General features: G+C 46.3%; 2 protein-coding genes across 3 annotated transcripts in view; one reads left to right on the forward strand and one right to left on the reverse strand.

Moving 5' to 3' along the window:
• CFAP57 (cilia and flagella associated protein 57) overlaps window positions 1-6780 on the reverse strand; it is a 70058-nt gene extending 63278 nt beyond the window's left edge. For both annotated transcript variants that reach the window (XM_049617337.1, XM_049617338.1), the window contains exons 1-4: window positions 6698-6780; window positions 6279-6455; window positions 2148-2464; window positions 266-552 (exon numbers count right to left, since the gene is read on the reverse strand). In XM_049617337.1, coding sequence (XP_049473294.1) covers window positions 266-552; window positions 2148-2464; window positions 6279-6435 — 761 coding nt within the window. In that variant the 5' untranslated portion in view covers window positions 6436-6455; window positions 6698-6780. The remainder of the gene's footprint in view (window positions 1-265; window positions 553-2147; window positions 2465-6278; window positions 6456-6697) is intronic.
• EBNA1BP2 (EBNA1 binding protein 2) lies at window positions 6756-14967 on the forward strand. Its single transcript, XM_049617339.1, is given in 10 exon segments — window positions 6756-6827; window positions 6829-7104; window positions 7188-7271; window positions 7470-7639; window positions 8513-8636; window positions 9911-10000; window positions 11669-11744; window positions 11978-12071; window positions 14218-14380; window positions 14516-14967. Coding segments are annotated over 10 exon segments (1200 nt in total). The 3' UTR covers window positions 14567-14967.

Raw genomic sequence — 14967 nt, forward strand, 5'->3', positions numbered from 1 at the left:
AAGATCTGGAGTTTTGAAGACTAGTCGTGCTAAAAGGCTTATAAAATGCATGTAAACAAAAGAACTGTATGTAGGCTGTGGTCACAACTGTCCAATTTGTGCTTGAATATAGATGAACATGCGAAAGGCAGAGGGAAAATGAAAAGAGTTGACTTGAAGGTGGAGGGGTTCTGAGTGACTTTTAAAGAATCCCATTTTTGGCACAACGCTATTGGTATGATGAACATATTTTCACAAGAGCACCAGCCCAGAGGGGCGCCATTACCTCTCCGATTCCCGGATCACCTCCAGGTTCCCGGTCTCGCTGGTGGGCTCCTTGACCATTATACTTGTCTCCCAGCGTTGATCTCCAGATTCAAAGAGGAAGAGCTTGCCTGCATCCGTGCCGACAATGATCTTGTCTTCAGACACCCACGTGTGGGCTAGATAGTTTTGGGGTTCTCCCCTCTGAAAATTGGTTTGCTTCAGGGTGCCCTCGGCAAAGCGGAGAAGCTTAAATATCCCATTGCCAGTGACACAGACCTGAGTGTTATCCTGGGGATTGAAGCTCACCTGCAAAATGTAAAAGGATAAAAGAAAACTACTTATAAAACTAATCTTGGTGGAATTACTTCTCATTTTACTAGTGAATACTTGTTTCAGGTAGCTCAGAGTATCCTTTAAACATCACTAGGGCATGATTAATTTTGATAGCACATTTGATAAGAGCACAGATTCATTGTATTTGTGGGGCCCATGCATCTTAAACCAGGAAACCTACAAAAATCATTTTACAAAGGCCAAAAAGAGGATAAGCGGTTCTTGACAACAGCTAAACTCTGGGCCAAGAAAGTGACATGAAGACTCAGCTGGAAACGCAGAAAAAGGAGGATCTGGTGGGTCCGGGGGAAAGGGAGTCTCCTACCAACTGGGAGGTACAGTAAGGGCAGTCAACTCACACCCCTACTAGATGGTGAGCAACTGACGGGCTGTAACACCTGCATCTCTGTATTCCCGATGCGGGGTTCATAGTGGGCATCCAGCTGAATCTGTTAGGGAGGATGTGTGTACTCTGCTCTGAATAGGGATGCTGGACTCGGCCTCACCAAGGCCGAGACAAAATAATCTTCCGGCTCTCTCTGCCTCTGGTCTGATTCTGCGATCACCAAGCAACCTCTGATTACTAATTTCACCTCCCCACTTCTCTATTACTAGGGAGGAAATATACCAGATAAATAATGTGAGTGTTCTCGTAGTCACATGCTGGGTTATTCACTGGCCTCTGGTGAGAATAAGGGAGTCTGTTCCTGAGACGCTGGCTAGCTAATATCTCTGAACATGAGCAGAGCTGAGTTCCTGAACTTGTAAAGCTGAGTACCAGATCCCAGACTGGGGTGACCACACCAAGGTAAAACCTCCCTGGGACCCACTGCCCGAGCAGTCAACCAGCCTCCTCATGGGTCCTCTTCATTTTGCCCCCAAACAATGGAAAATTCTGTTCCCCACGTAACTGCGATTTTGTTGACACATTCCTCAAGATCAACCACTTCATGTTACGTTCCTGAAATCTACCCACTGCCCAGCAATGCTGTTAGGAAGAAGACAGGACCAGCAAGACAAAGTGAGTTATCAATTCATCGCCTGGGCCTGTGAAAGCAGTTCTGGGCCAGGGTAAAGAAGAGGGGTACTGGAGTCTGAGACTCCTGACCCTGCCACTCACTACCTGTGTGATACTTGGGTGGGTGACTCAACCTCTTGGAGCCTCAGTTGTCTCATCTATAAAACAAGGATAATAATTATGCAGACCATATATGGTTGTTGAGAGATTAATTTAAAAATGCATATTAAGAGGGGCGCCTGGGTGGCTCAGTCGGTTAAGCATCCAACTCTTGGTTTGGGCTCATGTCATGATCCCGCAGTTTATGATTTCGAGCCCTGCAACAGGCTCTGCACTATCCGTTTGGAGATTCTCTCTCTCTCTGCCCCTTCCCCACTCATGCTCTCTCTCAAAACAAATAAATAAACTTGAAAAAAAAAAAAAAAGAACTTTTCAAAAAAAAATGCATGTTAAGAAACTGGCAGTGTTCCTGGCACACAGAAAGCATTCAATAAAAGACAGCTCTTACTAGTTTTATAACTTGCACGATACTTGTTATGTTGGGAGGTACCTGGTAGACAGCATTGTTCTGAGAGTCGGTTCTAATAATAGCCATTACTTTCTGTTTTTCCCACAGCCAATAGACAAGGTTTGACTCTGGAGGTGATGTCTGAGTCAACAGGTATTTGGAGTCTGGAGAAAAAGCCATGCTAATAAATCTCTGAACGGGGAAGTCAAAATTATTAAGGATTTTGCGCTTCCGGCAAGGGATGGATGACAGTTCGTAAATGGTGATGACGGGTTTTTCTTGCACAATCTCGGAGATGGCGAGGTATCGCCGATTGGGACTGATGGATAAGGCCAGCATGCCCTGACTCTTGTCTGAGCCTGCGAACAGAGGTAAAGGGGGATAATGAGAGCAGATCATGCTTTCACCGTGACTCGACATGTACCGGGCACAGTGGTGGCAAGGTTGACACATGGGAGAAAAGGCACAGAAACAGGTAACTGTCAATCCCTGCAGTCCCTTGGCCCTGCTATGTCTGGGGTATTAGGAAAATGGCTAGGACGGGTACCTCGCAGAGGCTGAGGTAGGAGGAGAAGTCAAGGAACGATGCCAGAGGGAGGACAGGTGGGATAGAGTGCAGGGTGGGGCAGGTGGCAGGAAGAGCAGAGGTGTGCATGTGAAAAAGGGTACAGTGTGGCTGGGGCATCGCACGTGAGCCCAGGGAAACCACAGGTGGGTGTAGACGGGTGGAAGAGGGTGGGCCTCCATGCCCTGAGCAGCCAGCAGGCAGCGCCCCTCTATTTTCGAGGCTGAGACACCAACTGCTGGGGGCCCCAGGCTGTCTCACAGTTAGGTCATCTGTGTGAATCTGGCCAGTCTGCTGGACTGGCTTTACAGTAAAGCTTGTGTTCTCTCGAAAACCAGAGACGGATGCATTCTACCCCGACTTTTCCTGGAATGTGTCAGTGGTACCTGGAGACAGAGCAGTCATCTTGCAACCATGAGGTAACAAGCACGAGAATAAAAGTTGTGGTCTAGAAAGCAAAGGCTGAGGCAAAGATGAAGGGGCAAGAACTTTATTTGGGAGATGAAATCAGGCCCACATTATGATTTTCTTGGGTCCCTTCTTCCATTAACAGTAAAAATTAATAAAGTTTAAAAAATAAGCTGGTAAAAATTGCATCTTACGACTGCGTTAGCATAAAGAATATAATCCAGACTGGACTTAGTATTATTATACTCATTTTCTTGGGTCTCTAACAGTATCATGGGCCCTGGGCTCTGTGCCTACTGTGCCTTGTGCAAAAGTCCGCCCTGATTCAAGCCCAGGGCAGGGATGGTGAGCAAGGCAGCGGAGAAGTGCTAGAAAGTGATGCCCTGGGCCCTGTGCTGTCTTTCCCAGCAAGCTGAAGGGAGTCTGTCCAGCAGCAGGACCTCTCTGGAAGGGCTTCAGGAAGTGACCGTGCCTTGGAAAAGACCCTAGGTTTGGGGTCGCTGGAGACCCTGCATGAGAGTTTGGAGTTTATCACAGAGGCAAATGAAAAGCCACGAGAGTTTGGAGTTTATCACAGAGGCAAATGAAAAGCCACAGAGGAATTTTTGGAAGGGTCAGACGCATGTTGTAGAAAAATCCCTCTGGCAACTGTGTGGAAGACAGACCTTGAGGGAAGGAAACCAGTGGGCAGATAATTTCAAAAACAGGATGGCAGTGACAGGCAGTATGAAGGCTGGGATGGGGAGATGAGAGAGATGCCAAGCAGGACCCAGTGGCTGCCTGGGTGAGGCAGGGGAAGGAGAGAAACAAGCAATGATTGACGTCTGGTGACTGGGAGTAGGGGTGACAGCTGGGAAGGAACATAGGCCGAGGGAGTTAGGGGTCATGGCGAAGAGTATGTCCATTGTTTTTTATGGAAAACAGCCCATCCAAAGATTTTACTTTTACTCATGTTTATTTGGTTCTAGTTTTTTCTGATTTCATTTTTTTTTTTTATACTAAAGTCTTTACTTCCTCTCGGGGCATGAAGTAAGGACTTACATTGATTCCTGTTTCCCAAATACCTGACTAGTTGTCCCAGCACAGATTCCTCCTAATGCTACCTTTATGATATATTCAATTCATTTACATATCTACATATATATAACTGGGTTTTGGGGATATTTATACCAGCACTACATTATTTTTGTAATTGTAGCTTTATCATGCATTTGACAATCTGGCGAGGTAGGGTCTTAAGGAAGAGAGGGAAGAAAAGGAAATGACAAATTCAGTTCTGGATATATTGTGTGTGAGGTGCATACTGTGGGACATTTAGGTAGAGAGATTTAGTGGACAACTGGATATGATTCTAAGGCTCGGGGGAGAGGTTGGGACTGATAATGCAGACGTGAGGTAAGAGTCACCGTGGGAAGTTGAAACTGGGGGCATAGAGGAGATTGCCTGGGGGAGGCAAAGGAAAACTTCTCCCTCTTTCCTTTTGTGCTTTCGTGCCTGGGCTGTAGCTGGCATAGCATCTATCCTGGTCATTTCCAAGTCCTGCTCCTTTGAAAACACACCTGTCTCCATGGCAATACTGAGAGCTTCTAGAGAGCACAGGCCATGGTTTTCTTTATCCATTCACTCATGCAATCCACTCATTCAATCACCAGTGACTGGCACCAAATGGGTGCTTAATATATGTTGGCTGATTGCAGAGCTTGTAAAATGCCTTTGCACACCTAGTTGATGACGGCCACCTCCTTGAAACAAGTTCACCTCGTGCATGAGTCTCCTCCTATCTTTTGGTTCTTTTTTTTTTTTTTTTTTTTTTAATCTTTATTTATTTTTGAAAGAGAGAGACAGAGTGTGAGCAGGGAAGGAGCAGAGAGAGAGAGGGAGACACAGAGTCCGAAGCAGGCTCCAGGCTCTGAGCTGTCAGCACAGAGCCTGACGCGGGACTTGAACTCACGAACCGTGAGATCATGACCTGAGCCGAAGTCGGACAATTAACCAACTGAGCCACCCAGGCACCCCATACTGTAGCAGGATTCTTGCACAGAGAGTCGTGACACCGAGGCTTCTCTTTCCATAAGGAAAAAACAAAAATCTTTCCATAAGGAAAATTACCCGGTAATTTTAGTCCTGGCCATGTGCCCTGGAGAACCCACACAAGTGGATGAGCGTACATACATGCAAGAAACTTTACAGCAGGATGCTTTGTAAAGCAAAAAACTGTTGTTTCCCAAATGTCCATCCACACTAGAATGGATAAATATATTTGGGGCATTCCATTCATATGATGGAACACCATATAGCAATAAAATGACTCAGTTAATATATATTAAGATGTATGAGTCTCAAAAGCATGATGTCAAACAAAAGAAGGTCTTGGCATACGTATAACCATGATTAAACTTATAAAACTTGGTAAATAGCAAAAACAAAGATCTATTTTCTATAAGGCCACACATATACATGGTAAAAGTATATAAAGAAATAAGGGAGTAATTACAATATCCAGGATGGGGTGTGAGTATGCGTGGTGAGAACGAAATCAGGGAGAAACACTGGAGCTGGCAATGTTCTATTTCCTACCCTGCGTGGTGCGTTCATGGACCTTCGCTTTATTATAGTTCTTTAGATATTAGATACATGCAGTGAACACTATTTTGTAGGCATGTGTCAAGATCAAACATTTTGAATGCAATAAAGACTGGAAAAAGAGTGACTGAGTTGTGGAAATCAGGTATAACATTAACAGGACCAGTGTGAACAAACACAAATGTAACATTATACAAACGGTTATTTGTGATTTGCGATTAAACCTCCAGGGCCTTCATCATACACGGTTCCAAAACGTGATGTAATGAAGGTACCGAACTCTGGAAAGCTGTGCTAAACAACTCAAAAAGTGGCCCTGGAGATGACGAAGACAATGATATTGCAGAGGCATGAAAAAAGACTCTAAAATAAATTTTTTTCCATTAAATCAGTGGGGAAAAAAAGTACTTTTAAATTAACATCATTTTACATGTGATTTTAACGATGTATGTGTGCTTACTCTGTTAATGCAGGTGGACGTGTACTCCTTCTACCTTTATAAAACTATACGTATATTTAAGTTGGCCAAAATACTTAACTTTCTATAGTCTTGTCGGGATTTTGGGGTTATATTTGGCACGGTCAAACGCATGCGTAGGGATGGAAAGGTTTTTTACCTGGAATGAATTTTTGCCACTTCTGATCCACATTGTACTTCACACAGTGATTTCCTGAAGGAAATATAATGATTTGTTCATCGAAGAAAAAGATATTGTTGGCCACGTGGGATCGAAGACCAAAAACATGCAGCGACTGAGCCACCACGGTCGACATGGTACCCGGCAAAGAGTTTGCTGAACAAGGAGCGCAGCGGTGAGCGTGGAGGCGCGCGTCGCCCCGCCCTGCCCCGCCCCGCCCCGCCCCGCCCCGAGCACGCCCCTGGCCCCGCCCCCGGAGCCTTCCTTAGTTTCCGCCCCCCCCCCTCGCCCCCAGCGGCCCCCACACCCCCTTCCACCGCGACAGCTGTTTCTCCCCTTTCCTTCGCTCCCTCGAGGCTTCTTGCTTCTCCAGAGGACCCCCAACTACGCGCTCACACCTTTGGCGTCTTCTCTTTGGGTCACCAGACCACGCGTGTATCCAGGAGTAAAACCCCTATGGGTCCCGAGCAACCCGGCTCTTTCGGACGCCGGAGCGGTTCCTATAGCAACGGCAAACCGGAAGTGTGGGTATACGGCCGGAAGCGGAAGTCCCGGTGGGAAAGTTCTGCCAAGGCACCCGGCAGTCGACGTTAGTGGGGCTCGGGTCCACGTGGGGCTGCGGCGTGCGAGCAGGGGGCGGGGGGCAGGCAGCAGCAGCGAGAGGCGACCCTTTCCGGCCGCGCGGGCCTCAGGCCACCCGGCTCCCTCGACTAGACTGGACGTGCACGTTCGCTGCGACATGGACACCCCCCCGCTGTCAGGTTCGGACTCGGATTCTGATGATTCTCTGGTCACCGACAGGGAGGTAGGTGTCGGCCGGGCTCGCGGGGCTGGGCGCGGGAGAGGGTCCTCATTCCCCCGGTGCTGACTGCCGATTGTACCCTGCAGTTGCAGGATGCGTTTTCCAGAGGGCTCCTGAAGCCAGGCCTCAATGTGGTGCTAGAGGGGCCGAAGAAAGCTGTGAACGACGTGGTGAGCTCGGGCGCCTGGTCGGGGGTCCTAGGACACGGGATGCTCCCAAGGCACAGTTGTGCTTGGCGGACTGAGTTCTTGTCCCAGGGAAGACGCAGCCTGGGCATTGTCAGGAGGTCCGGATGTTGGGGTTTATTTAGTGCTTTGTCCGTTGGCCTGTGTCCTTCATACAGGCTCAGTGTCTGATGAATTTCCTAGAGTGGCCTGAAGCAGTGTTTGGCTGAATTCAAGCGGGATCTGGAATGGGTTGAAAGGCTTGATGTGACCCTGGGTCCCGTGCCGGAAATCAGTGGACCTCAGTCAACCCCTCAGAACAAGGATCAGAAAGCCTTTGATCCGGAAGATGACTTCCAGCGGGAGATGAGTTTGTATGTTTGTTTTCAAGTGTGGGAGAAGGGGGGGGGGGCCTGTTCGAGAAAGGAAGGTGGGAGAAGCAGTGAACCTGCAGTCCTCAGAAATTGTCATAAGCCTGAGAGTGAGTAGGAAGGCTTCTTTTTTTTACTAAAAAGCTCTAGAAGATTGTTCCTGGTTGAGAAAAGAGCCCTTTGGTCCACCGGTTATAATCCAAAGTCTAATTTATTTTATTTTTAAATTTTATTTTGAGGTATTCAGTTTTAAGGTTTTTTGTGTGCTTTCAGTTAAACAGAAACTTGCCTCAGAAGGTTCTTACATGACCTTTTTTAAGGACTACATAAGAATTCATGATTGGTATTAGTTTTCTTTCTTTTTTTTTTTAATGTTTTTATTTATTTTTGAGACAGAGAGAGACCGAGCATGAGCAGGGGAGGGGCAGAGAGAGGGGGAGACGCAGAATCCCAAGCGGGCTCCAGGCCCTGAGCACAGAGCCCGACGCAGGGCTCAAACTCACAGAGTATGAGATCATGACCTGAGCTGAAGTCGGACGCTCAACTGACTGAGCCACCCAGGTGCCCCAGTTGGTATTAGTTTTTAAGTTAAGGGGTACTTTTAGTGTGGTCACTGTCTTAAACTAATTTATTTTTAGCAGAACTTTCCTTCCTCTTTAAAGAGTATACAGTTAAATCTCTCCTAGATATCAAGTTAATGAAGCTTTATTACATTTTCATTAGTGTGTGTGTGTGTTCTTGCTGGTGGAGGTCAGATGTTGAGCATTTTTCTGCCCCTGGATAACTCCAAGGTCATCCTCGATGGATAAGGCAAGTGAGAGGGAGTGGAAGGTCTCTCTCCCTTCGCTTATTTCACATTTTGTCCTACATCCTCAGCTACCGGCAAGCCCAGGCCGCTGTGCTTTCTGTATTACCCCGGCTGCATCAGCTCAAAGTCCCTACCAAGAGGCCCACTGACTATTTTGCAGAGATGGCCAAGTCTGATCAGCAGATGCAGAAGGTAAGAAACAAAGGTTTTCTCTGGAAAGCCAAGGCTTTATACTTAAGTGTAGTCAGCTGGCTTATCTCTTGTAATTTAAAAAAGACTAAGCCCACAGTGTTCCTGGGTGGTTCAGTGGGTTAAGTGTCTGACTCTTGATTTCGGCTCAGGTCATGATCTCACAGTTCTGAGTTTAAGCCCTGGGTTGACTGCTTGGGATTCTCTCTCTCCCTCCCTCTCTTGGAGATTCTCTTCCCCTCTCTCTCAAAATAAATAAATGAGCTTTACAAGAAAATAAAAAGAACTAAGCCCAATAATAGGGAATTGGTTGTCAGAGGACAGTTATCATCTTGATTGCCTACTTCAGACTCATGCCAGTCACCACCAGTTAGATAAATAGAAGGATGATTTTTTCCTAGTTTAAGCATTTAAGGGGAGGAGAAGTACTGTAAGAACTGTGGTCCCGAGATCAAGATGGCCTTTTGCATTTCTTAGCTGGCGTGGTCATGGCATGGCATGTAGAAAAAACACACTTCTTGTCCAGCCGTTGCCAAGGGGCGGTGCTCTAACTTGTAAACAATTATTTTTCTCTGGGCATCAGTTTTCTGTAAGATGAGGGATTAACATATTGCTCAGATGTAGTATAATTTAGGGTTACATAGAACTTGATCCTCATTTAACTCTGGGAGGAAGAGAATTGTCAAAATTTAATCCCAAGATATATTCCGATAGTCCTATTGGGTCTCCAGCTGGATTTTAGGGAGCTCTTGTTTCAGTGGTACTTGGGGAAGCTAATCTAGAGACGAGCTCGGACACCCCTCTGTACACTCACACTGACACGTGCTTACCCCTTGACTGAAATGTGTGTGTCTGATGCAAAAGGCGAGGTACCTGGTACCTGCTTGAGTTTTTAATGTGTATGTGGTGTATCGGAGAAGGGGACTGAGGCTGCATGCTGGTTTGACCTTAGTCTGCAGACAGTTGGGTTGGGGAAAAGTTGGTTTCTCCTGGGAGAATGGCAAGCAGGCAGTTTTGCATAGCAGAACAAACAGCACACTGGGACAGCACACTGGGAGTGGGGAGGTCACTTTCAGGTCCACCATGGATACTTTTGGTATCTTGGACAAAGTGCTCAACCTCTGGGCCTCTTGTCCTCATGTATGAAACAGGACGTACAAGATTCCTTTGAGCTCCAGTTTGCAGAACCGGGAAGATGTGCTCCCTGCTCCAGCACACCCTACGTGGTGGTCAGCCCAGATTCACTTAACATGAGCTGACAATATTTTGTGTTTCAGATTCGGCAGAAGCTGCAGGCTAAACAGGCCGCCATGGAAAAGTCTGAAAAGGCTAAGCAACTGCGAGCGCTTAGGAAATACGGGAAGAAGGTAAGAAGATGTGGGCGCACGGGATGAGGCCGAGTGTTTGTCAGGCTGGGGTGACTGGGTCAGGTCTGCTTCCATGCCCTGTGTGTGCTCTGTCTTGTGTTTATTATCTCACCGTGGGGAGTATGTGCTCGTATCCACGAGCACAATCTTCCCTTGACACCAGGGTCTCACCAGGGGTAGCATGGTAACTGTAGGCAATTCATTCATTCCACTGGGCCCCATTTGCTCATCTGTACAGTGAAGAGGGGAGTCCAGATCAGTGGAGTCCCAACCTGACCACAGCAAAATCACCTGGGGAGGTTTTTCAAAACAGATTTCTGGGTTTCAGAATGTCTGGGAATCTGGGTGTTTTTTTTTTTTCCCTTCCCCGTCATGCCCCAGCTTCTCAGATGATTCTGAAATGCATCCTGCTTTGAGAATCACTGGCCTAGATGATGTGAAGTCCTTGAAAGAACCATATTATTGTGATCCAACTGAGAGGGAAAAATGGCACCCATGTGCTTGAACTATGAACGTCTGAGTTCTAACATGAAAAAAACCTCAGGTAAAAAAGGGCAGGCATACCATGAAACTCTTTGGTTTTTCTTTGTTATTTCATGGTTATTTAGGAAACATGATGACAGGAATTGAAGTCAGGGTTGTGGGAAGAAGGGAGTGTGAGGAGGGTCAGCAGAAGTGTTCGGACCTTGTCCGCGTTTTGGACATAAACGCTTGTGATCGGGGTGCCGAGCTGCTGTCCACATTGGGAGTCACTTCACTGCCGGATCCTCAGCAGAGTAAGAGTAGAGGAGTGTCCTGTCCTGTGCGGAAGGGCAGCTGCGTATTTATTGGATTGATCTGGTGGTCGATGGCCGGGGCCAGCTCAAAGACGTGGGCATTTGGTGTAACAGAATCTAATTTGTCAGAGCCAAAGAAAACGTCACTAGGGCCTGTTAGCTCACTGTTGCTAACTTGAAGAAACCTCATAGCAGCGATTCTCAACTGGGGATAATTTTGCTTACCAGGCAACATCTGGAGACAATTTTAGTGTCACATCTCCATGGGGAGTGTGCTACTGGCATCTAGTGGGCGGAGGGCAGGGAGGCTGCTAAAGCTCCCACAGTGCGCTGGGCAGGCTGTCCACCCCCCAACACGGAGTGATTCCTGTTCGAGCTATCAGTAGTATGGAGATTGAGAATCCCTGCCTTTGAGTATTGGCATCTTCTTTTGTCCTTACAGCCTTTTTTCTTTTATGTTTTTTGGGAGATTGTTTCTGTTGGTACTTTCATGCCTCATAACGGAGTGGGTTTGACACTTAATCTGCTCACATATAACGAATGGAGAGAATTGGGTGTAGACCTAGACGTGATTTGCCGTGATTTTGTAGGCAGGATGGTGGAATGGGGTAAGAGTGCAGACTGCCTGGGTGTGAATTCAGCTGCGTACTTTCCCACTGTGTGACTCGGGCAAGCTGCTTAACTTCTCTGTGCTTCAGTTTCAGGGGTGATAGGGATTTCTACTTCACTGGGTGGTTGAGAAGATAAAGTAAGAATATGCTTAGAGCCTTAGCGTAGTTCTGGCACACGTAAATGTGCGGTGGTGGTGTTAGCACATCGTTGTTACCGAAAGCATGTAGGCGCTTACAGCGATGGTCTGGAGTGGGTATGACAGCCCTGTGTTCATGTCCAGGTGCAAACAGAGGTTCTTCAGAAGAGGCAGCGAGAGAAAACACATATGATGAACGCCATTAAGAAATATCAGAAAGGTCAGTATATCTCTGTTCTAAGGATACAGGGAGCAGGGGTAGCTGCTAATTTGAACACATACTGCTCTGGAGCCTTGATTGATTTGCAGCCACGGGGCCTAAGGTTTGGGGACGGTGTGGGGAACAAGATGTATCTCTTAAAGTTAATTTAGCAAGTAACAACCTTCTTTCGAAGCTCAAGCTCTTCTTAAAATGAACGGTCAGTGCTGATCAAAGTACCTCTTCCCTCCCAGGCTTTTCTGATAAACTGGATTTCCTTGAGGGGGATCAGAAAGCTGCTGCACGGAAAACAAAGGAAGGAGCCAAAGGCCAACAGATGAAGAAGGGGTATGAAGGGTTTTTGTTTGGTTTTGTGATGGGTGCTGGGCAAGCGAGTCACGGGCACGGCAGCGAGTTCCACAGGAGTGGCCTCGAGTTGAGAGAGCACAGTGCTGCCTGTGGCCGGGGCTTACCGGCCCATGTGATGGGTCCTTTTAGCCGTATCAGTCTTGGGAGATTAAAGTAGGGTGGTTTAGGGGGCACCTGGCACAGTCAGTAGAGCATTGGACTCTTGACCTGGGGGTCATGAGTTCAAGCCCCACGTTGGGTGTAGAGCTTGCTTTAAAAAATTAATTAACTAAAAACCAAAAAAACTAAAGTAGGGTGATATAAGGATTTGGCACATTTTAAGTGGATGCTCAGTAAAAGTTGCTCACGGCGTAGACCGAAGGTTCAGGTCCAGAGCCTGCCACTTTGGGCAGCTTTGAGCAAGTTTTACTTGACCTTTCTGAATATTTGTTTCCTCATCTATGAAAATGAGAAAATTGTATGCACCTCATACCATTTTGCAGATTAAAAGGGTTAATGGCAAAGATTATTATTTTCTTCTTAGTTCACCTTTATGCATCCCTGGACCCCAGGCCTGGGGGAAATGATAATTTCTGTAGAATATATGAATGCTATGATCAAGGCATTTGAGGGAGTAGTGTGGAAGAACATTTTATTTTTTTTTTTTTTAAATTTTTTTTTTCAATGTTTTTTATTTATTTTTGGGACAGAGAGAGACAAAGCATGAACGGGGGAGGGGCAGAGAGAGAGGGAGACACAGAATCGGAAACAGGCTCCAGGCTCCGAGCCATCAGCCCAGAGCCCGACGCGGGGCTCGAACTCACGGACCGCGAGATCGTGACCTGGCTGAAGTCGGACGCTTAACCGACTGCGCCACCCAGGCGCCCCTGGAAGAACATTTTAGAAATAGCTGACCTGGTCTGGTGATGAGGGCGTGAGAATGGCTCCCTGGAGGAGGGTGCCACCTGAGCTTAGTCTGAAGGATGAGTAAGAACCAGGAGAATAGGAGAGACACTGGTTTTGGAAGAAGGAAGAACACGAGAGAGTGAAAGCATAGAGGTGAGAACAGCAGTTTGTGTATGAGGGAAGAGCAAGCATTTGGTGCCACTGGGAGTGCGGTGTGGAGCAAGGAGGAGTGAAATGTAGCTGGAGGGGGCCCTGGGCCAAGTCACAGAGACAGTGTTTGCCTTGTTGAGAAACTTGGGTTTTATCCAGTAGGCACTGGGGAGACATTGAGGGCTTTACTCAAAATTATGAGTAGGTCATATTCATGTTTTTGAAAAATTAAGTGTACCTCGTATAAAGGATGGACTTGAGGGGGCAGGATAATTGATTAGGGGGCTATTACAAAAGTCCAGAGAGCAATGATAACGACCCAAAAGGGGTAACGGGGGCAGAGAAGAGAAAACCGATTGAAGAAATATTCAAGAAGTTAAACTAGCAGCACTCAGTAATTGTGTTGGGTGTAGAGAGTGAAAGAAGGAATAATCAAGGCTGGCTCCCAGGTTTCTAGCCTGGTGGCTGAAAAGATGTAGTTCCACCAGCCTCAAGTCACTGCCTTTTTTTTTTTTTTTTTTTTTTTTTTTTTAAAGTAGGCTCCACACCCAATGTGGGGCTCGAATGAATAACCCAGAGATGAAGGGTCGCATGCTTTACTGACTGAGCCAACCAGGTGCCCCACCAAGTCATTGCCTGTATACAGGAGGTGAAACCAGTCTAGGAAGGGAGATGGCATGTGATTTTGGCTATGTTGAATTTGAGATTTCCTGCAGGAAGACCAGTTTTAAAATTTATGATATTTGAATGTTAATTGCATGTACTATCCTTGAAGGGAATAGAAACAATTGAGGATGATCTAGCAAAAATTAGTTAAAATAGAAAACTCTTCAGAGAGAAGAGGTGAGCCACAAAATGTATGTGAAACCTTTCCTGGTTCTTGCTTTGTTTTCTTGCTCTAGTGGTTAACACCATAAGTAGATGAGCTTGCCTGGGGGATTTTTAGAGTAAGAATGTAGGGCCAATGATAAGATTCTGGGTAACAAAGTATCTAAGAGATTTTGCTTAGGAAACTAGGGGTAGTCGTAGGCCGTAAGACTCATCAGGATTTGCAGTGCTGTGGGTGACCTGTAAGCCGGCATTTTTCCAGGCCCAATGCTAAGCGACGCTATAAAAACCAGAAGTTTGGTTTTGGTGGAAAGAAGAAAGGCTCCAAGTGGAACACTCGTGAGAGCTACGATGATGTATCCAGCTTCCGGGCCAAGACAGCTCATGGCAAGGGCCTGAAGAGGCCTGGAAAGAAAGGATCAAATGTAAGTGAGCCAAGGGGTCACATGAGGGGCTGGATCACCTCCTCTCCCATCCCACACCTACCCGCTCCCTTCCTTTCCCTGGGGCAGAAGATCAAGCTGCTGTGTGACCACATGCGGTATTTTCTTGTTCCATAGAAGAGACCTGGAAAACGAACAAGAGAGAAGATGAAGAGCAGAACACGCTAAGCAGCATCTTTGTATATGAAGAACCAAGAGAAAGGGATGCAGACTTGGGATTTCACAATACAGTTGGATCTTCTTTTGGTTTCTTTTTGTAAAAAATTCTTTCATAAACTAAAAAATTTTCAAAGAAACACATCCTCTTGGTTAAAAACTCAGGACTAAAAGATTGAGAAGTTACTTTTATGTATTAAGATTGCTGTTTATTGATGATAATTTAGACTTTGAGCCCAAATTGCCTTCCTTTTATGATAATTGGAGATTTAATGTATACCTTCCTCATCTTTCCAGGTAATTGTATCATGGTTTTAGATAAATCAAGAATCAGTGTTTATACATTATGATTGTTAAAATACCAATCACTGTCAAACTAGTTGTACTCTGATAAAATTTCCTTTGTGATACAG

The sequence above is a fragment of the Panthera uncia genome (assembly GCF_023721935.1).
Source record: "Panthera uncia isolate 11264 chromosome C1 unlocalized genomic scaffold, Puncia_PCG_1.0 HiC_scaffold_4, whole genome shotgun sequence".
Taxonomy (NCBI): domain Eukaryota; kingdom Metazoa; phylum Chordata; class Mammalia; order Carnivora; family Felidae; genus Panthera; species Panthera uncia.